General features: G+C 41.5%; 1 protein-coding gene across 3 annotated transcripts in view; it reads left to right on the top strand.

Moving 5' to 3' along the window:
* The first annotated feature begins 4,488 nt into the window (after nucleotides 1-4,488).
* SLC44A1 (solute carrier family 44 member 1) overlaps nucleotides 4,489-23,310 on the top strand; it is a 69,436-nt gene continuing 50,614 nt past the window's right edge. For 2 of the 3 annotated variants that reach the window (XM_048931053.1, XM_048931052.1), the window contains exon 1: nucleotides 4,489-4,611. In XM_048931053.1, coding sequence (XP_048787010.1) covers nucleotides 4,585-4,611 — 27 coding nt within the window. In that variant the 5' untranslated portion in view covers nucleotides 4,489-4,584. Of the gene's footprint in view, nucleotides 4,612-19,046; nucleotides 19,400-23,310 lie in introns of those variants that run through there. The other variant, XM_048931055.1, reaches the window with a different exon arrangement.

Below are 23,310 nucleotides of genomic sequence, written 5' to 3'. Positions count from 1 at the left end.
AGTCTTACATCCTGCACTGACAGACATGTATGAAGGAAAACAGCTAGTTTGTTCACAGAGCAAAATGAATATGTGATTCTATATTGAAAAGGAATAAAAAAAGAAAAAGCCAAACAAGAAATATTGACGCTAGGAGCACAGAAGTTACACAGGATTAGATTGTTAAAAATACAGAGTGGTTGCCAAGCATTTATGGGTACAAAGCTGTTAGTGGGCGGAAAAGGTTAGCATAATGGTAACAAGTTGAATTTGTCTTTTAGAAAAGGGAGGGGAGCACAGACTCTAATAACACCTTGTACAGCAGAACTGGCTTTTAGCCTGCATGATGCAACTTTTCATTAACAGCAAGGCTTGATCTGGATCTCCTTTTGATTAAGCAGGCAGCTCAGTACTGAGGCTTGTCTGAAAATTCTGTCTCAACATTCTCATTTAAAGATATATACAAAAGATCTGAATTTTATCTACTGATACGTTAAAGGCATTTTTCCCAGTAATTAGGAATAGAAGCTAGAGATTGTTATTCAACTTTGGAAAGCCATTAAGTCTTTAAATATGGTTGCCCAAGGTCAGGATTCTACACCCGGTGAGAAAAGATAAATTTTGTCACGGAATACGTGCTTTCTGGAATGCTTCCTTATCTTCTATTTTGTCCCTCCGACATTTCCTAGAGCAGAAACAGTCTGGATATAAGCTACAATTTACTTATGTACCAAAGGCATTTTGTCATTTTAAGGCCTTCTTTGTGTTGCTGTCGCTCTTTCTCAGTATCAGATGATACTTCAGAAATTCTAACCTGGCATTCTGAGACTAGAAATTAAATAAACATTCATATGAAGTTTATCCTTCCAGGCTGAAGGGAGAAGGGTAGATTCAAATCTGTTATACAAGTATAAATTTTTATTAACCCTAAATCTGGGCAGTTAGATTTAGATTCTAACAGCTTGTGATATAAGGATGCCTTAGAGCTAATTATAATCAGCTTCAAAAAGAAATCCATAAAGCATGGTTCAAAATATCTACTTAAGCATTTGCTTAAGGTTCAACTTCTGCATTACTAAATTAAGATTCAGCTGTTCTGCTTTCTGTCCCCTCAAGTTTATCCCTGAAATACTAATCCGAATTTACACAAAAACAAGTGCAAACATGAATAAGAAAGAACTTTCAAACCCTTTATCTTCTTTCTGCAACTGGCCCAAAAAAGTGCAGTTCAACTAACAAAAGCCAGACATTTACTGCTGCCTCTATTACTGCCTCTGTCAAAAATGCAACTAATTTCCTCAGGGCAGAGACACAGATAAGGGCAATTACTCTGACGATTGCTTCTAACGCTTACACTTGACCAATTGCTTTCTGCAGTTGTCACATACTGATTCTAGACCCCATCTACCTGTGTGACAGCTGGTATGTCTTTACAAGCTTTTCCAGAAGTACTCCTCCTCACTGTGAAGGCCCAGAATTACTTAATCACTACAAATCTACCACTCCCTCCACACAGCTGCACAGAGCTTCTGACTGCTGAAAGAGTCTATAAATGTGGAGATCGTGATTTAATCCACTGCTATCTTCAGATAATTATGCTGAATGTGTGAAGTGTCTAATTAAAAAGCAGAAGCAATATTAAATAACAACAACAACACTTTGATGAAATACAATGACTACATCAAAAAAGTCTTCTTAACAAACTAAGTCACACCTACGGCACAGGTATCACCTTGCTGTTACTGAAGGAAGTGAGAAAGACAAAGGCTTGGCCAAAGGTCAATTATACAAACAGCAAAAGTGACTAATGTGTTCAAAGTCGTGCAGTCATTGACTGGAAGTTTCTTATTGCCCATTCCTGCATTGATCATCAAGGAAACATGCCTCCTAAAGCATTAATGCTTTTGGCCTGCATGGGCTACACTGAGTGAAGAGAATGGTCTTGGGCCACATATATGTAGGTTACTCTGAAAGTTATGACTCCTATTCATTTCTACAGAAATTATAACAAAGAGTACAGTAGCACTGTTTGATTGAATAAATTCTCAACTACGAAACACAGTTTTTTCACACAATCACCACCATTAGCCATGCATTTTTGCCAGCAATGAACAAAGGCCTGGATGTCGTGCTTGTAAACATCCACAACAGCAGTCACACCACTGTCACTATTGCCACTGCTGAAATGTACCCACCACCTTGTGCTCACATCTGCTGTTTGATCTCCATAAACCAAGAGTTGATGAATGTCAGTGGGTACAATTTTTTCCACATGGGGGGAGTTCAGCGACACACCTTTGCTTAATACATTCCAATGTCAGATGCTGTTCTGTCAAACTGCCCCTCTCTGCCATCTGTCACACGGCAACAAAATGGAATGTGATGTTAAAGGGAAGGCTCAGTCTTTATTGCCGCAACACCAGCATCTAAGTCTGATGTCGTGTCATAAAATAGGAGGCACTGATTTTGCAGCAGCCCTCGTTAAATGTAAAACATAGTTAATGTATATAAAGTGACAACACTTATTTCAATTTCAATTTTTTTTTAATTAAAACATACACAAACGTGAGTAACAAAAACATAAAACTAGTGCAATATGTGACCTTGTTTTTGTGAAACTAATGCATCAGGCTAGTTCAGTGGCAGTGGATGAAGTTCTCAGTGAGCTCTAAAGGTGTTCAGGTAGAGATTTTTGTTGAAATTTTACTTTTCCCATACTTTATCCTTGACAATTGTTCTCAACTGCGCATGCTACCAAAAAGCAACGACACGAATAAGGCGTGACTGTGAAGTGACGGGCATTTCTCTCTGTTAGGAGAAGTCTTATAAAAGTCTTAAGATGAAAAAGGAAAGGATAAAATTTCCTTGCAAAATAAGCTGAAACTTTGGAAGCATAAAGAAGGACGGAGAGAAAGGGGGGATCCCTGTAAAACAAGATAAAGCTGAGGAGAAGAGTTTTGGTCACAAGGATCTGGTTAAACAAACATATCTTGCAAACTCTTGCTGGCTTGACAAGACAAAGAGGAGAGTTAATTGTGCACCACTATTTGGTTATTGCTGAGGGGCCAAGGTGGGACATTCAGAAGGGAAGAGATGTCACCATGATGGTACTGGGCAGGGGGCAGCTGCATTGTGAGCTGTGCTGGGCCTCATACAGGCTGCGGTCGGACAGGCCTGTTAACACTCATGCAAAATACTACTTTGAAGGTCACAGTTTCAAATACCATGTAAGTATTTGGATAGAATCAGGCAGAACAATGAAAAATGATGGCAATGTGTATATGAGTGGTAAAAAAAATTTTTAACCCAAAAGCAAGAACTTATGAAATTTGTGAAGGCAACATTGTTTGCCATTAAAGTCAGAAGAGCTAAAAAAGATGCATGATTCATAATTCACCCACACACCAGTTTTAGCTCTATTTGAAAACCTTAACTAGCCTCCTCTGCTAGTCACATGCCCTCCTTTAAACTTAAACCAACCTGGCGTTATTTCTAATTGTGGGTATTCTGTTGTATCGTATCAATGGGATTGCACTGACCTTCAAGTAAAACTGCTGGGACACACAACCTTACCCAGAAAGGGGCTGCAAGCTTCCAAGGAGAACTCTCCTCCACTCTGAGCAGAGTTGTTGCCTTTGCTGCTATTAATGACTACAAGATGCAGCCTCGCCATTACTGATCTCAGCTGCACTGAGGCATCTGTTGCCGGGGACGGCTTCACACACGTGGTCCTGCCTACACTTGGAGCCTGAACTTTGATGTAGCTGATGAGCAACATGAAACCACTTTTTCTGCAGCCACGGAGGCAGACACCTCAAAATAGCAATCCTGGAGCTTGTCTCTGGGAAGGCTGCAAACCTTGCCCAAGCCAGCAGAGAAATATATGGCAATCGCCCTTACTGCAGGGATACAGGCGCATCATCCGCAATCACTCCAGGCCACCCTTTCACCTGGCCACATGAGACCACAGCTGCGACTAAAATAAGAGCTGCCGAACGGGATAAAACGCACCCAAGGCATTTCAAGGCACGGGCCCGCGGGCTTCTCACAGTGCTTCCCAACGGGGAGCAGAAAAGCACCGCAGAGCTGCGCAGGGACCTCCCTCTGCGCTCCGAGAGCCTTATCTGCAGCTCCCAGACCACCGGCGGGGCACCCCGCGCCGCCACTTCGCTCGGCAGCCACTCAGAGAGGGAGGGCGGCCTGGCCCCGCGCCAAGCCTGCCTCCGTCCCCGCTGTCGCCTAGGCAACAAGGCGAACGGGCAAAAGAGATTGCGCCAGCGGAAGCGACCCCCCGCGCGGGGCGGAGCGGAAGCGGAGGCGTTGCCGGCCGGTGGCGCAGGTACCCCCGGCGCTGCAGTGCCCCGGCCCCGCCCTCGCGGCCCGCCCCGCCCTCAAGCCCCGCCCCGCCTTCAGGCTCCGCCCCTCGACCGCGGCCGCCGCCGCCGGGGAGGCTGCGGGGGCGCCGCGGCGGAGTCGTTAAAGGAGCGAAGCTGTCTTGAAAGGGCCCGTCGCCGCCGCTGCCACCACCGCCCCGGGGCGGGCCGTCGCGGCGGGTGGATGTCCAGCGCCTAGCAGGCACCGCCGGGGTGGGGACGCACGGACGCCATGGGCTGCTGCAGCTCCGCCGCGCAGGTGAGCGCCCCGCGCCCCGCGCCCCGCTCTGCCCCTCCGCCGCCGCCCGGGGCCCCCCGCGCCCCCGGCCTCGCAGCCCCCGCCCGCGCTGTGTCTTTTTCCCCCGGGGCTCCTCGTGTCCTGGCTCAGCCCTTGCCCCCGGCCCTGCCTCGCTCCGGGCCCGGCTGCTCCCGCCGCCCTTCCCGGTGTGTGGGGCTGTCCTCGGTCCCCCCCACCCCCCGGCCACTTTCCCTCGCCGGGTCCCTCCAGTCGTGTAGCGCTGCTCCCCCCGGAACTTCACACTGTTTGCTCGGCCTCCTTCCTGAGGTTGTGATCGTGACTAACGCCGCGACGGTGCCCGCCCGTAAATGTTGGCTCTCAGGTTGCGGTGGCTGGATCCAGCTTCCAGCGGGCTGCTTCTGTTGGAAAGTCTATCTTTGCCGTCCCGGATGACTCATCACAGGGATGAGTTTTTTAAGTCAGCCGTTCAGTCAGTATTCCTCTTTATTACCGTATTTTTAATTTTTTTTTTTTTTTTTTTTTTTTTTTTAATAAGGGTTCTGTCCTTCCCATGCAAAGCGCTGCAGAGCTGTCCAGTTGCAGTAGGAAGCAACATCCTCTCTGTACGGCAAATTTTGCTGCAAAGAGAGAGGCAGTGAGCTTTGTGTGGTATGTGGGGAAATGGTCTGGAGTTACAGAGGATGTCGTTTTCCACGAATGTTAGAGGAGATGTTCAGATCGTGAGGCCACTGCAGCAGGCTGCTGCCGGGGAGTCTGTGGTTTGAGGTTTGTTAAAACTGTGCTGGATAAACATCTGCCAGGAGTGGCTTAAGCGAGGCTGATACGGACTTTGAGCACTGTGAGCGAGGCAGATGTTTTGAAGTGATGTTTTGAAGTCCCTTCCAACCTCATTTTCTATGATCTGTATCAAAATTCGTTCTTGTAAGCTTTTCATACTCCCCTTTAAGGTGTTTCTTATGTATTTGAATTGCTTGTTCGGTTTATGTTCTTTTCTTAAATGAAAAAGCAGGTCTGTGGTTTTTGTTAGACCAAAAGCAGGGAGAAATAGAAGATTGGATGTTTTAAGTTCTCAGATTTCAAATAACCCATTTTATTTTAAGTTTTTTTGTGTGTGAAATTTGCCTTTCCACGCCAGATCTCATGATGCTGATGATATGCTGCTGGAACTCTCATTTGCTTTCCTTGTGTGTGGCAAGATGTGGCACAGTAATTGAGCTTAGCATCCTGTCTACGTAACTGAGCTGTATAGAATGGTTGATTATTTAATTCCCTAACTAAGAGCAATTCTGCATCTCCTCAGGAAATGTGAATCAAAGGCTAGTTGCTGAATATTTCATCAGCAACAGTTTTCTCTGGCATATTGTTTGCAGAAACCTTTCTACCAACAGTGCAGCTCTGCTTTACAGCCTATCGTCTGTCATCTCCTTCCTTTATCATTAACAATAGATGTTGGCTTCCTCTACTCCTGCCTTTATGCCTTCCCCTCCCTTATTTCCTCCAAAGCTTTCCTTGAGATCCATCAGATGTTCCTTCATGTTGCCTCGTATCTTGTTTCTCCCTGTTCAGCTTCATGTTAGGCTTTCAAAGTCTTCCTTATCATAACTCCTTATCCTCATTCCTTATGACCTTATCAAGTTCATTTCTCCTTAAGTTTATTCTCCAGCTCCCTAGCTTGTTTGATCTTCATCTGCTAATCCTCATTCTTGTTTCTGAGAGGCGATTACTTGTATTTTGGCTTTGCCAGCCATTTTCTTGTCTAGTTCTGCATCTCCAAGTCCTTTCTCACGACTGCCACCTCCTCATCTCATTGATGTTACTGCATCTACCTGTGACTGGCTGTTGAACCAGGCAGATTTCTTTAGTGTCTTCTCCATAGCTCTTATTTCATGCTCAATTGCCTCTTTTTTTTTTTCTTCTTTCAGTGCATTTCCTGTTTCCTTTGCTTTGTAGGCTGTCAGGAGCTCTGCCTTAGGCTTTTTCCTGTTTTTCTTTCCCTGTAGAATCTAAAGGCTGCAAAAAACAAAACAAACAAACAAAAAACCAAACCTGATTCCAACTGACGTGTTTACCTTTTCTCTGCACTGAGCCTACTACTTTCAGTGATGGATTCCCATGTTTGTTCTCTGCTGCTTCTGCCTTTAATTGCTTAGCCTGACCCTAAATTCCTATTCATTCTGTTTATCTCCAAACATCTGGGCTTTTGTTTTTTGGTTTTTGTTTTACCTTTTCCCTTGCTTTTTCCCTTGCTTCCTTACCCTCCTTGCCCTCTCTTGCTTTTGATATTGACAGTAATCTGCATATTGATGCTGTATTCTCACTGGGCTCCCACTGTCCTGTTCTTACTCTTTTCTCTCCACTCTCTGGCTGTTACTTTCTTTTCCCCACCACTGTCTGCACTTTTACTTCCATTTGTTTGTTGTTTCTCCCCTCCCCCCTTTCATTATCTTTCTCCTATCTTACTAATTTTTCAAATTTGAACTGTTAAAAGTGAAGTCAGCTTAAACTCAGCAGGACCATCCCAGGCTTTCTTCCTGTTCAGCCATTGTTTGCTGCTGGTGCACTGCCATCTTACCCGTTGAGGTGCTTTAATCTGGAATATCCAGGGCTTTTTTTTCCCCATTTATTTCAATTTTCATGCTTCAACAAAGTTCTTTCACTACTGATAAACTGTCTTTTCTGATAGGTATTTGTTCTTTATTGTCATAACCCAAGTTCTTGTTCTTTCTCACTGTTATGGCTGTCATGGTCTATGGTTCTTTAGGTGCTCATGCTATTCTATACTTATTTATGTGGACTTTGCTGTAAGTTTTTGTGCTTACTTGTTTCTCTGCATTTTAAACCGTGAGCTTTTTGACCAAACCTTGTGCAATGCTGGCTAAACTTTCCAACTGTGTACTATTAATTGATTAGGATCCTCTCCATGCTGCAGTTTCTTTGAAGTGTGGTTGTAAGGCAGAGGTGCAGTGACTTATTTGAGATGAAAACCTTGTAAAGGGTGGAAAAAAGCCTCACCCTTAATGCATCTCTTGCCTTGCAGTGCTGCTGCATTGTCAATACCTTCATGCAGTTGCAGCCCAAGGTCCTCCCTCACTGTGTTTTCATCATGAGTTTTGCAAGGTGCTTCTGTCTGGGTGCATCTCTTTCATCATAGATCTGCTGTGCAAGAAACTCTGACAATATTTTAATTCTTTTTTTCTCATTACTCTTTGTTGTTGTTATCCTTTGGAAGTGCACTTTCTGAATTTTAGTGCTGAAGCTCTGAGTAGATAGTCAAATTCCTTATCAAACACTTGGTTTTATCTATTTAGAAAAAATGAGTTTGCAGTTGTGGGGCAACGCTCTTTCAGTTCTTTCCATTACTTCTCAGTGATGTTTTCTGTCTCACTGTACTAGTCCATGATAAATTGAATTTGCAGGAGGTACTACAAGAGTTCATCACTTCTGTCTCATCGTAACTGTCAGTCTCTGCTGTAGACCTGTTTGACTGAAGTAATCCATACAGTTGGTGGTGGATTGTTTTGTTTGTTGTTGGTTCTGTTTTATTTATTTTGTTTGCTTTTGCAAAGCTTCCATGATGGTTTAATTCTGATTGCTCCAGTGGTCTGGTTTGCATCTCTGTTGTAGGGATACAGAGTTCTGGAGTTCGTGGAAGGGGACAAGCTGTGAGACAAAGTGGATCTTCTTAAACTGCTTTTTCTTGGGTTAGCTCCAATATGGAATTCTTGGAGCTATGAATTCTTTCTCTTTTCCTGGTCTTGTGTGGATAAAGTGAAGAAGCTGAGTGTAGTTACTAGGTATGTGCTTTGGCATTCTGTTGTAGGATCAATGTTTGTGCTTGGTCAGGGAAATAACTCTGTGGCCTCAGTGTTTGTGCTTCGTAGCTCTGTGTGTGTGTGTGTGTGTGTGTGTGTGTGTGTGTGTGTGTGTTTGTGTGTGTTTGCATATATATTAATCTTCACATCTTTCTTTGCTGTAAACTTCATGTAAAATGAAGTTTACTTCAAACCTTGCTGGAAGCTGTAGGGAGGAGTGGGTTAAATATAGCACAAGCTTTAGTAGTGGACTTGTTTTTTTACAAGACCAGAAAAACATTCTGTAAGAAAAGGAGAAGACGGATCATCCATTAACCTTCCTATGGCACTTGATGTCAAAGCGTCAAAGAGTAAATTTGGAATTCATAGTTTTTATAATATTTTCATAGTTCTGGTGAAACATAAGCCTCTTGTGAGCTCTCATGGACAACATATATCATTCATTGCACATTAGCTCCAATTGCTTGAAGATCTTGCAGTCAAATTTCTAAATGCAAGGGGAATCAAGACATGCCTGCTTCGCTGCTACTATGAATATGATTGTGGAAGATGAACTGGTTAACGGTGTTTATAGTTAAAAGTAGAATGAGATGTGAATTCTTCCAGCAGTTACAGCATTTATTTTCCTTCTCAGCACCTTGATTCTAGATGAAGTCTCTGGCAAGCAGATGCAGAATGAAGGATGAAGCATGCAAGTAGGATTCAGAAATGGTGCTTTTTAGTCAGGCAACTCACGGAGCTGTTTACTTTTTTTTTTTTTTTTTCTGGTATTTCTGGTCTGTGAACTCCATTTACTCCCTGTGAAGCATCAGGTGTACATTTTACAAATGCTGTCACAAGCAGCTACACAACCTGTGCATATGATTCCTTTTGATCTTTTCATAGAAGGAAATACTTTAACTACAGAGCTACTTGCAAATACTCCTTTTCAAATCCATTGAGATTTTTTTACAGAGGCCTAGCTCCTTCTGGAGTGTAGACTGTCTTTAAGTTATGTCAGATCTTAAAAGGTGTAAGTAACACATTATTTCATTTGTGAGATTGATAACTCTTGACTGGCTTTTTTTTTTTTTTTTTTTTTTTAGCACTTCAAAAGCTGAACACTTGGATTAAGAGCAAGTATAGAGTATTGCATCATTAGAAGATAATTTTTCTGTAAAGAGAGAATGGTTTCAGGAAAGATTGCTATCTTAATGGTGAATGCTAAGTTAAAAGCTTATCGTAGTCTAACTGGCATCTGGATTGCTGTCAGCTGCCAAACCTCCAGGTTGATAATCATAAGGGGTGTATTCAGGATTATGCCACTGACTACTTGTGTTTTTCCTGATGCAGAATTGGCAGTGTTTGTGGTTATGTGGTGAAGTTCCCGGCGTCTTGACGCTTTTAGCTCTGAAGGGAGCTTTTCATTAACTTTGCATGTGCTTTTTTCCTTTAGGCTAGTTATAATTTTTGTTCATTTGAACATCAGTTATTTTGTCTGTGAAAATCAGAACTAGTGAACCAACTTGAAACTGTGTGTTTCATTTTGTATTTGGATCTTTCTCACTTGAAGAATCGGGGCGGTTGTATAAATCCTGCAGTTTGCTTCTGAAAGTCAGTGATGAAGCAGGGTGTTGCCAGATTACTTATACCCACTGGCTGAACTGATTGCAAATTTGTACCTATATTTGATGAAACTATTCAGAGAGTTTGTTTATGCATAAATTGCACAGAGCAAGTTTGAGTTGGTGAATAGGCTTTCTAGTCACTTTAACAGGCTTAGAAAGTGAGTGAATTTCATTGCATTTAATAGCCTCTTATCCCTGGGCCATTTCTCTCTCCCTTTTTAAAAAATATTTTAGATAAATAGATTTGTAATGGGGAATAAAACTGTACAGTTTAAAAACAGCCTTAAGAGTGTTTTAAGAAGGAAAAAAAGCGTTCATATGCAGAATCTTCCCTTTCAAGTCCATCTTCACCATTTCACAATTTTTTTTCTTTTGCTTTACTAACACCCAACATGCAGTGCACTGCAAGAATAGGAGATGATTGCACCCTATAAGAAAGTTGAAGTTCTAACATATGTTTAATAGTTTCTAGCTGTAGCTGTTTGAGCCAGTAATACTACTGGAGTGAAGTGGAGCGTAATGACAAAGGGAATGTGGTGACTTATGCCTGACATCCTCTCATCCTCTCTTAATAAATATGATGTAATTAAGCAGCTGTTTACAGCACAAATGAACTCTGGCCTGGAATTTTTTTTTTTTTTTTTTGTATTGGAGCCACTGTTGCTGCTCTCCAGATGATTTATTTGACTGAGAAAGGGAACTCTGAATGTTGTTTTTGTATCTGTAGAAACTAAACAGGAAATCCATTGAAGTGTTTTGTACAAGGCTATAATCCTTAGGACTTGGGAATTCCATCACAGGCTCCCCCTAGTTTGCTATGAAGAACTGCAAAATAATTGCTTACACACAAGGAAATGTGTTTTTGTGATGAAGTAAGTACCTGATGCATTATTTGCCTTTTTATTCTCCTGCTCTTTCTTCCATATAAGAAGTAGAGCCTTCTTAATGTTGGTTCTTATTAGTTTAATGCGCTTTAGTGTCCTCAGACATTGGGGCAGTCCTCAGACTGCCCTCTTATTGTAATCCTGAGTGGTTTTCATTCCTGTTCTGGAACCTGTAAGTCAGGACTTGTTACGGAAGAATCCATATAAGCTCAACATTTTCTTGCTGTCTGTGAGGGGAAGCTAGTGCTGATGATAACCTTTGAAGTATGGTTGAATATTCCCAAAGGCTTAGCAATTTCTGCTACAGCTCTGTCTTTCTGCTTCCATATGCAGTGATACGAAATAGTGTAGGTGACCAATGTATATATGCAAGAGTTAGTTCCTAGTGTTTAGTGTAGAGTCATAATTTTTTGTTCCAGAACTGTGTTTGTGTTGGCACATGCCAGTATGATTCTCTCAGCTTGCAGAACTCTTTACTAAGTGGGTCTGTGCATTCAAAAGATAGGAAGCTCTTCTGCAGGGATTGTAAATGCAGTAATAATAATTAAAACAAAACAACAACAACAAAAAAAAGAACAACCAGGTCATGAGCTCTTAAAGAGGTGTGTTGAGTTTGGTCTTGAATTTCAGCTTTAGATACTGCAGAAAGGAGAAGTTCTTTTAAATCAAATTGCTTACAACAGAGTGCACAGAAATGGGCAGCATTTTCTTACTTTCCCGTAGAAGCCACGCATTTGGGGATTCTGCTGAGTGCCACGTTCTACTGCTGGTGTCATGTTGTGACAAAGCTATCTTCTTTGGAAGCTAAGCGTGTGCTGTAGCTGTGCAAAGTTTTACTATTCCAAAGTTTTAAAAATAAATGATAATTTGAGAGTCGCAATCTCCATCGTAAAATCTGAGAAACTGCTCAATAGGTTAATGGACAAATAACAAAATCCATGTGGAAGAACTAACTTGGTGTACACTATCTTTAAAATGAGCTTTCTTTTATGGCGTAATTACTTTTTATTGATTATAAAGCCCCATGGAAATACCAAGCATGCTCTGAAATGCGTATTTTACTTACATGAAAAATATTACTGTGGTATTTTTGAAATGTCTCGACTTACTGCTGCTTTCAAATAAGTACTTCACTAATTTCTTGAAGAGAAGAAACAAGAACAAAATATTTCGAGAGTTAAAAACTGAGGTTTTGTCTCTGGATGGCTGTATTTTTGAAATTTAAAATATCAGCAGGTGTGCTGATCGTGTCAGCTCTTTTTAAAACAGCTGTGTTACATTGTAAGATAAATATTTAAGTTGTAGCCTATAATGGAAGCGATGTCACCAAGGGGGTTTTAGAAGCAGTGTTAAATATGAGTCGACTGAAAACGAATGTAATATGATATACTGCACAGTGAGTGTCAGATTCATAAATGAAGTCTCAAAGTATGAATTTCCAGTGTAAGCATATTACGCCATCTATAATATAAGCACTGTCTTATGTGCTTTTGTTTTCACTTACATTATATTGAAAACTTGTAAATACTGTGTGGTGTGTATGAGAATATTAATGAAACAGCAGGTGTGGAAGTTCTGAAGTACAGTGTAACTTCATTACCTTTTAGTGCATAACATTACAGCCATATTAAACTATCAGGAACCTCTTCCTTTTTGTAGTTGGATCTCTGAACATCTTTTCTGGGAACAAGGCCTTGGATAATGGTTGGTGATCTGGAGCCATTAGGCAAATTTGGGTGCAGGTCCCAGAAGTTCAGCTAGCATTTGCTTCACAGTGTCTTGAAAAATAAGTGAGATCATAGTAGAAGTAGCACAGAAATATGTATGAAATGAACCACCACTGTAACTTGCATAGTTTGTAACACAGTTCTTTTTGGTGTAGCCTAGAGGAGTTTGGATTGGCTTACATTATGCTGAGAATAGTATCATTGTGGAGGGCACTTGCAAAGAACACCGCGTACTGTTTTCATTTCTTTTTAGAGATGACTGACTGCCACTTGTGGTAGCATTTGCGACTTCTGTAATAGTACTGCAGTGCCGTTCTCCCTTTCCCCTGGAAATGGGAGGCCTACCTTCTGTTGTGTAAATAATGGGCATTTCCAAGTTTGTCTGCCTGGAGAAGCTGTATTGGCAGGCTTTTTGCAGTAGGAGTCCAACTGCTAACCCTCAAGGACAGATCAGGCCAAGTCTAGAGTCACAGAAAGGTTTGGGCTGGAAGGCAGCGCGAGGCTCACCCAGTTCCAGCCCTGTGCCATGGGCAGAGCTGCCACTCCCACAGCTAAGGCTGCCCAGGGCCACATCCAATGGGGCCTTGAAAGCCTTCAGCAATGGGGCACCGCAGCTTCTCTGGGCAGCTGTGCCAGGGCCTCTACTCAAGTGACGTATGTCCTCCTAATATCTAACCTAATAGGTAACCCTGGCCAGGGGTGCGCCAGCTCTCATCAATTTGTGACTCTCCTCTGGATCTACTCCAGCAGCTTTGCATCTTCTTTGTGCTGGAGGCCCCACGCCTGGATGCAGTACTCCAGGTGAGGCCTCACAAGAGCAGAGCAGAGAGGGACAATCTCCTCCCTCTCCCTGCTGCCACACCTCTGTTGATGAGCCCATACTGTTGGCCTTCCAGACTGCACACTGCTTCCACGGAACACAGAATCACAGAATTGTAGGGGTTGGAAGGGACCTCCAGAGATCATCGAGTCCAACCCCCCTGCCAAAGCAGGTTCCCTACAGTAGGTCGCACAGGTCGGCATCCAGGCAGGTCTTGAACATCTCCAGAGAAGGAGACTCCAAACCTCCCTGGGCAGCCTGTTCCAGTGCTCCGTCACCTCACTGTAAAGAAGTTCTTGTGCATGTTTGTGCAGAACTTCCTATGCTGCAGTTTCTGGCCGTTTCCCCTTGTCCTGTCTCCACTCACCACTGAAAAGAGTCCGGCCTCGCCATTCTGCCCCCCACACCTTAGATATTTATAGGCCTGGATCAGGTCCCCTCTCAGTCTCCTTTTCTCAAGGCTGAACAGACCCAGTTCACTCAGCCTTTCCTCATAGGAGAGATGCTCCAGGCCCAACACACTGCTGGCTCACGTCCAGCTTTTTGTCTGCCAGGACCCCCAGGTGTTGCTCCCTGGGGGATACGTCACTGGCTTCCAACTGGTTGTAGAGCCACTGACCACAGCCCTCTCACTGCAGCCATCCAACCAATTCTTTATCCACTGAATAGTAAGATCTTCAAATCCCAGTCTTTTCCAATTTGCAGACGAGGATGTGGTGTGGGACTGTATCAAGGTCACTACTAAGAATTTCTTTGTGATTATGGAGGTGTTTTTATTGCTACAGCATCATTTAGATATTGTACTGAGGGACATGGTTTAGTGGGACATTTTGGTGACAGGTGGGCAGTTGAACTGATGATCTTAAAGGCCTTTTCCTACACTGGTGATTTTGTGATTCTATGATTCCACCTTTCAGGTGAACTCATAGTGATTACAAGAGTCTGAGTTTTCTGTACCTACTCAAATAATGAAGGAGTACTAGTATATTGCTGCATAATAAATCAGCTATAACGTGAACCTGAGGGAATTGTCAGAATCTGTGTTTGGCTGTTGTGTGGCTGCAGTTCTATACTGTTGGGTATTTTATCTGAACAATTTTAAGTGCTGCTCAGGAAATCAGCAGGTAATGTTGAACATTTTAAGTGTGTTAGTGTTTCTGTAGTTGATGAAGTCATGAAGTCATTGCGGACAAATTTAGCACTTCAGGACTTTACTTTGGCAACACGTTTTTATCACATGAAAATTTTATGTAGAGAGCTAGTTCACTTGAGATAGTTCTTTCTCTCAGATGCTTTATGTGTGAAGAACTGAGTGTGTTTATTTTTTAGGAACAGAATCATCCAATCTTCCGAGTAATAGAAGAGCTTAAAATAATCAGACTTAATTCTTCCTAGAGATAGCTTGCGTCAACTTCCATATTGTCGGAGGCTTAGGCTCTGTTTGTTATGTGTGAAGGCTTTAGAAAATGGGCATATCTTTTCACTCCCTCTCAGTAGGAGTCCCTTTATGCACTATTTTAACAGGTTACGAGCTACTAATGCTTTTCTTTGAAAATATGAAGCAATACCCTAGATCCTAATTTCATATTCAGATGTTTTACATACTTTCTCAGATCAGTTATCTATTATCTATTAGATTGGCTGTATATGCAGACAAATCCTCTCCTTTTCATGAAGTAATGTCTGACTCATTAGAGTTTCCATTCATCCTCAAGAAGGATGCGCTTTGTCTACTTGTGTGATGGTTATCATGTGTGTTTTAACTTCCAAAATGAAAGTCATAGAATCATTAAGGCTGAAAAAGACCCCTTAGATGGTCTATTCCAACCATCCACCTACCAACAATGTTGCCCACTGAACCATCTTCCTTAGTACCGCATCCCTGTGTTCCTTGAATACCTCCAGGGGCAATGACTGGACAGCCTACTCCAACGCCTGACCGCTCTTCAGTGAAGCTTTTCCTCATATCCAACCTGAACATCCCCGGGAGCAACTTTGCACCATTCTTTTTCATCCTTTTGCTAGTTACCAGGAGAAGAGTACAACCCCCACCTTGCCAAAGTAGGTGCCACTGGGAAGGCCAACAGTCGTGGAGTCAAAGATGTAAGGGGCTGAGACATCTTCACTGTCTCCTTGTGTACCTTCTATTTACCAGAGTAAATTCACACACAGACAAGTGTAACTGCCTAATTCATGAATTCTGTGTTTCTCTAGCAGTCACAGCTAGAAAAAAATCCCAAGTATTTATAAATATTGGGGATTCCTTGTAAACATAAATCATCACAGATGGCCCACTGCAGATGTGACTGCTCTCTCCATGAAGACCTGGGAGCAGGGAAGTGTGGCACAGGGCAGATGCTCTTGTTGCGACAGATGCTCCAGCTCCACGGTGCGCAGCCTCTGGTCAGCAGTGCACCTGCCATGTGTGCCACGTGTGCCTGCATTTCAGCAGCAGGCCCTTCTGCTGGGATTCACTGATTTCACAGATAGTTTTGCACAGCCTTTGAGCTGTTCAAATGTCCCCTCCACACTGAGACAGACCAACAAAAGGTACTGATACTTCAGGATATGATGTTGTTCCTAAAGCTCTCATCTATCCTGTTCCCTACAGCCTTCTCCCAGGTAGTCCCATGGAACAGAGGAGTGAAATAACAAGTGAGAAGGCAAATAAACCAGGAGAGATATGTAGTATCAACAGGAAGCTAACAAACTGGCACAAGGCCGTGATATACCCATATGGCACTTTTAATACCTCTGCAAGCTTCCCATTCATTACTGAGCAGGAAATCTATATGAGCTTTTCCCAAATCCCACCTGAGAGAGTTTGGAAGGACAAAACACTTCTATTGGTAGCATTAATTTTGGATATAGCCTACTTATTCATTGCAGTTTGGATTCATTGTGAAGAGGGAGAACTATCTGGAAGACTGGATACTTTATTTAATTATGTCAAAATGAGGCAACTGTTTATAGAGTGGGAAAATTCTTTCTTTCTTGGTGTTAGCTTCCAAAGTAGAGTGATCTAGAAATGTACTGAGCTATTAATGAGGTCAAGACTCATCTCTTCTTCCATTTCAGTTCAAGAATCAGGATCTGTTCAGAGAAGTGAAAGAAATTTTGGTCGAACAACGAACAGTTAATGCTAGTTGTTCATGTAAACAGCTGAACAGTGTAGAAAGGTGTGCTGTACCTCAGACACAAAAGTGCCATGCTGTCTGGTAAACCACAGATTTATGTTCTTGCAGTAAAAAACTTTTTTTTGTTTGTTTCACCTTTTTTATAGGTTGCATTCAAAAGCATCAGTGCTTCTGCATAAGGTTTACCAATAACAAAGAAAGTACACAGAAGCAAGTTAATACTAATCAATTGAATAGAGAGGTAATGATGTTACTGGGGGAGGCTGGCCAGTGCAGTGTCTTCCCTCAGATTTCCTCCAGTGCATACCAGTGGCAGCGAGCAAGATGTCCACACAACTCCCTTGATAATGTGGCCAGATGTATACAACAGCAGGAGACAGCAAAGCATGATGTATCAGGGTAAGCAAGGTAGCTCACAGAAAGCAAGGATACTTACAACTATAGGGCAGTTTCTCACAAACAAGTTCCTTCTATCAGCGTGATGAAGCTAGAAGCAGTTTACTTGTGTTTCCGAGCTGACAACTGCCCTTTCTCATGGACTGGTCGCCTGTTCAGGCTGTGATTTGTATTTTTCCACAAAGCTTGCTTCATGGTAAAGGCCAGCATATGAATAGGCCTGTTATTTAGCTCATAAATAAAATGATACATAAAATGATCCAAGAAATGCGCCTTGCCTGGTAATTAGTTAGTTAGGAAACACTATTTGTAACGGACAAATGTTTGAAGATTTTTTTTTTTCTGGCAGTGTGAGCATATTTGAAAAATAGCTTGTTGGACAGCTTCTGGACAGGATGTGTTTTTGGTAGCAAGCTGTTTGACTTGGTGCTCTGGAGGAGAACTCAGGAGTGGGCTATGCCTTGGGTGCCATTTTTTGCTATGTGTGGTATTGCACCTGGCTTTAGATATTCTGGAGCATTATAGTTCTACTGCAGATGTAGAGTGACTGTACAAATGCCCATTGTGCAATTCAGATAAACTGATAATTGGTTGATCTTCTTTCAGGAGAGAGCTGGCTCTGCAGGACACAGTAGTTGTTTCCCACAAAAGGACCTGGTCAGGATGAGTGTCTTTTTTGCCTCCAAGTGCTGTGTATTAGTGCTTTGTGAGTGCTGTGACTGTATTCTGTGTAAATAGGTGCTCAGCTACACAGCCATTTCTGAATTCCTTCATTTGCAAATACAAATACAGCTTCCAGCAGCTGTTACTTCTGCTTGCTCTCCTGCAGTCAGCTGCAGTTGCGCATACTCTGAATCTAGATGTTAAAGCAAAGTGATAAAAAACAGAGAATTCAAAGGGGTTGTGGTTAGATCAATATCGCTCTTAGGTTAGATTTTGTAACAAGTGATCTTAGACTGCCACATCACTAATAATGACCCTGGGGATTTATTAAAGTACAATGAAAGCTATCCTTTCATTTAGAGAGAAAAACAACCTGAAATACTTGCAGTCCAAAATTTCAATACCCTCTTAGTATTACTGAAACAGTCTGAAAAGGATAACAGTGAATATTCCTCTTTTTTTTTTCTTTCTACAGAGACTCTGCAGAGCAGTAGAGAAATTAAATGAATTGTAGATATTTGAGAAGTTCATTTATATGATCCTTTTGCAATGATCTACAGATTAACAGATAAACAGATGGTTATTAATGTTTCAAAAGAAAAAGCTTTGGCACAAATTGCCTACATTTATTTCCTTCAGAGCAATACTTGTTCTCCCCCAAATAACTTTCAAAATCATTGTCCCAACTTCAGCCAGGTTGGTACTGGTAGCTAATTCAGGATTGCCAGTTAATTCAAAGCTTTTACATTCCTGTGAGTTAATGAACACCTGAGGTCGAACTGCCACTGCAAGAAAAAGGGCTGTGGCAAGAGCTGATTTATTCTGAGATGCCAGAAATCTTACAAAGGGTGAGAAAAAGTGGGGGGCAAAATGAGGGCATGTTTATACTGCAAGAAGCACAGTAGCTGTTTCAGAAGTAGGAAGATATGAATGTATCATGTGGAAAGTCCAAGAGAAATAAAAGTTAACCAGTTCCATGCCTTGCAGAGCTAATTACTTTCTTTTTTTTTTCCAGATTCTGTGCTCAAAAACAAATAGAAATCTGTGCTTCTGAAATAACTAGCAACAGACTAATTCAGATATTCATGCATGCCAGCGTTTGTTTCATCAGCCTAACAACTGTTCTGTGGAAGTTGAATCTTAAATTTTATTAAATTTTCTAATATGATGTCAACATGCTCTTAGGGAAGAAATCTTTTTAAAGAGTGTGCAGTTGCTGTGGTAACTACTCAAAATTTGGAAGGTGGGTTGGATAGAGAAAGGCGACTAAGCATTAGAGGATGAGGTCTAACAAGTGCAGTGTGTTTGTTAAGGGGAAGTACTGGGGTAGATTTAGGTTGTGAACTTACACAGCATGTAAGGTCACGTACTGAATTTAATGGTGAAAGCTGTGGTGAAGCCTTTGTACATGTTTTGTGTCTGTGTGCCTGGCAGTACTGTAGCCTAGCAAAACTTTCAGCAGAGTAGTGAAACCAGTTGGTCTGAAAAGTCATCTCATTGAAGCATAGAATTAACTGCTGAAAGGGGGATTGGGCCAATTGCTCAAGTGTCTGAGACTGCACTTTTAAATCCTTTTAAAATGTAGACCTGATTGTTTAGAAACAGCTCTCTAAAGTCAAAATTGTTTTGTATTCTCTATGGGGTAGAAAAAGAAGCGTCAGTTTCTAGTCTAGGAAATGTGAGAGCTTATTCTCAGTGACTGCAAATGGATAACCAGGTGTTTTGTTGGAACTGGATTGAAGGTAAGAAATAACTAAAAGAAAATAATTGCCTTCTAAGAAGGAATGTCAAAATGTTTTATGTGTATCTCTGTTTAAAAATGATTTCAGTTCTTTCGTCTTATTTTCTGGTATTTTGGCTGCAAGTAGAACAGAATAAAACAAAATGCTAAAGCACAAGAATTTTAAGTCACTGTTGAATCTATCATTATTTGAAAATGCAGGTAACAAACAGTTTGTCATGATTTTGAACTTTCCAGGAGCTCTGGGAGCCTCATCTTGAAAGCCTTCTCTTGAGCCAGACTGGCTTTGTTCACATATCTTACTTTTCTGACTGTGGGCATTGCTTTAAAATATTGTCTTTGCATGGCTTTCTGATCACTGTTTGTGTATTCCTGGAATTCTGAAGTTAGACTAGTAACTTGAAAAGATCACCCTACATCATGACTACTGATGTAGAGATTTTGATGGAGCGCTCGGTCTGTCCTGTGTCTTCTCAAGCTTTGTTTTGGACTGAGATATGTGGGGCCTCTTTACTTTTTTTCTCCTTAGCTACCCGAACTGAACTACATCAGTGTTTTTCTAACCTGTATGTTCATTAAACTACTAGCTAAAATAACAGAATCTAATGTCTCCCTGCTTCACCTTTTCAGGCAGTGATGTTTTTCAGAACAGTTAGTCATTGGGTTACCTCAGTGATAGCTTCATCTTTGTCTTCCTGAAACGTGATCTGATCACAACAAGATTGTAGGATTTTTCTGCTGCCTTTCTCCCAGGTTGCAACATCCTCTTTGATGGCAAATTCTATGATTATCCTGATCTCATTCACGTCTTTGCTGCTTAAGCACAGCTTGATTATGTGTGCATATATGTACACAAGCATACGTGCATATGTATGTATGTATATGTATTATATACACATAATACTGCACATATTCTTATTTGGTGTCTTACTTCAGTCATATTCCCCCCACATTTCACATTGCAGGAGACATTGTGTCTTTAAAGAAATTCTTTGATACCTGACTTTCAACATCCAATTATCTTTTGTGCTTTTTTTTAAATGTCTTTTTTGCTTCAGACTGTGTCAGAGTAATCAGTGTTCTGTGGCTTCTGTTATGAGGTTGTTTTCGCCATTCTGTGTGTTCTCTGTAATTTCTTGTGTCTGTAATATTGGTCTGACATGCCTCATATTTTACTTCTTTTGTGCACTTACTTAAAAACATGCACATAAGCACTCAACTGCCCAACAGGAGTGATGCCCTCCAGTAAGTACATCAATTACAGTGAAAGTATAGTGAAAGTATAACCACTGGTTTTGTGCTGTGCTGGTAACTGTAAGGAATTATATTAACGTATGCAGGAGAAATCTATATTCAGATTTCTCCCACAGCCTAGTCCTGCAAAGGTGTTCTTTGGAAATGCGAGGGAGAGAAGAAGCAGGGAGAGGCATCTGAATGTGCTTTGAAGTGGTTGGATAGAAGGAATGTCAAGAAAATGGTCTTTTCTGTTTTGCATTTACATATGAACACTTGCTTACTTGCAACAGTGTAGCTCTGAATTTGACTGAAGAAGTTTAAATTCTTCTCACTTCTCTCCAGTGAAAGTAAGCCCACCTTTATACACTGAGCTTTCTAGGTTTGGAATGAAGATGTTGTTGTAAAACTGTGCTAAACCCAGCAGTTCTTGTGGGAGGGAACGTATTGTTTTAGTGTAAGTAATAGGGTGTTATGCCAGAAGGACATACCTCGGAACCTTTGAGACAAGATTTTGTCAGTGGTTAAAGAATGGAGCATGTGCATTCTTGAGAGATAAATGGAGAGTCTGGCTGGCCTGTTAATTTTTGTGCTCACCTCCCTTGGGAAGGTCGCTGGGTGGAGGGTGGGCTACCAAATTAAAGGCTGGGAGACTTACATCAGCACCCAGAACTGCACAAGAGGAAACAAAGTTGTTAGGCAGATATGTGAAGGGGAGATACTAGCTTGCTATCTTTTGGATTCTGTTTGCTTGGAGAAACAGGGGACTACCTAGAGGATGTGCATGTGAAGAATGTGAACCTGGCAGCAGGCATGGGACTCAGCATTGGGAACTAGGAGGTACAAGAGCTCATTTTTCTTACAGCAGGCACTCCTGCTTGCAGAACACATGCTGTTGCAAAAGTGAAATATAATACTGTTCACTGAAATCCTTGCCTGGGCCTAAGTCATTGGCTTGTGTTTCTCACATTCTCATTTGTTTTTGGGAACTATTGAGTTTGCTAGCCATTCTTGAAATTGTTCTTGCACAGACTTCTCAGCGCTCATTTGGATTCTTAAGCAAATAACTCTTAAACCATTGAAATTGGGAGTGAAATCAGCTGTTGAGGGCAGGAAAGCTTTCCCAACCTGCTAGTTAACTTGTGGAGCTTTTTATTGCCTGTGGTCCATTTTGTCTGACAGCATTTCTGGTTCTCTGCACTGCTGCAGTGGTGTGCAGTCCTGTGCTTTCTTAGCCATAGGGGATCCACAGGTAGCATAGCATAAATAATGAAAGCTTTATTTAAAGAGCGAAAATATGTATTTTTAAATTGTTCCCCTCTTTTATTTAAACTTCCTGCCTTGCCAAATGTTGAAGGATTTTCATCTGTCTTGAGGAAAGCTGCAAATTATTAGAACTGCTGATTTATGGAAACAAAGCATCGTTTCTAGACTGCAGGACAATCAACACTTGTTAAAGCTTATGTTTAGCACAGACTCATAATTTCTGTTGCTGAAGAATGGAAACTGGTATCTGAATAGAAGTATAAGTGTGTAGTGTGCACAGGGAGTAGCCAGTACAGAGCCATAGACACACCAGGGTCAAAGATGATGATTAAGGGTTGTGAAACTAAGGAAGAAGTTCAAGTGGAAATCCGGAGTACAAGGAAGCAAATGAGAAGAAAACAGCAAACAGGTATTGGCTTGGGTTGTAGCAAGCCCTGAATTAGAGGTGGGGAGAGCCTACCAGAGACATTATCCTAAAGATGAGTAATTTCTTACTGTACTAGTTTGCTGAGTGGTTAAAGTGCCAGTTGATAAGTAGTATCTTTTTAATTGCTTCCAGAGGCACTTTTTATTTAAAATAACTTTCCTAATGCTTTCTTTGTTTTTCTTTTTCTGTTTTTTCCCTACAAAAAGCTAGTGTTTTTGAGCCAAGTTAAGACTACTGAAGACTGAATTCTTCTTGGTAACTTTCTACATACCTGTTATGCTATGGCTTTTCAAGTTGTCTTTTTGAAACACAAATTGCAGTCCACTTTTGTAGGTAAAATGGGTTACTTATTGTAGCTGTGACTTGTCAGGCAAGCTGAATGTCCTTCAGGGGACGTCCAGAGGCTTTTAAAAATCCTATTAGAAGATTTTGTTTGCAGATGGTACAGAGGATAAAAAAAAAAAAATTAAAAAAACCACACCACCCTATCCATCTAACTGCTGCCTCTTTTCTCAAGGGCAGATTACTCTTAAGGTGCAGCTATGGCTGAAACTTTTCTCTGTTGTGTATAAATAAAAGTAAGACACTCAAATATCAAGGGTTCTTGGAAATGAATTTAGGAATACGAAGCGCAAAGCTTTACATATTTTGTGCGATATTCATTTATGTTAATTAAAACAATACAAATGTCACAATCTTACTGCAAATGTTAAGTCTGAATAGTGTGTTGGTTCTAAGCGTGAGCTTGCCAGGATCAGAAGGCAGTTTTGTTGAATGAGTGTAGTAGGATGAATGATGTGACCTTTTAGTGCCTCTTACAAGTGATTGCTGAGTAAAGTAGCAAGATTTTTGACTGATGGTGAATGTGTAGGGCACAGATGGAAAATACAAACACGTGTATCTGCCACTGCAGTTTCTTTAATATGTGGCAAAAATAGGGTGGAATTTCCTAGTGAAAAGCTGAGCTATTCAGAAGGATCCTTTTT

Source organism: Lagopus muta, chromosome Z, assembly GCF_023343835.1.
Source record: "Lagopus muta isolate bLagMut1 chromosome Z, bLagMut1 primary, whole genome shotgun sequence".
In the NCBI taxonomy this organism is placed as follows: Eukaryota; Metazoa; Chordata; class Aves; order Galliformes; family Phasianidae; genus Lagopus; species Lagopus muta.
The sequence above is the reverse complement of the archived record's forward strand: the minus strand, read 5'-3'. Positions and strand labels throughout refer to the sequence as shown.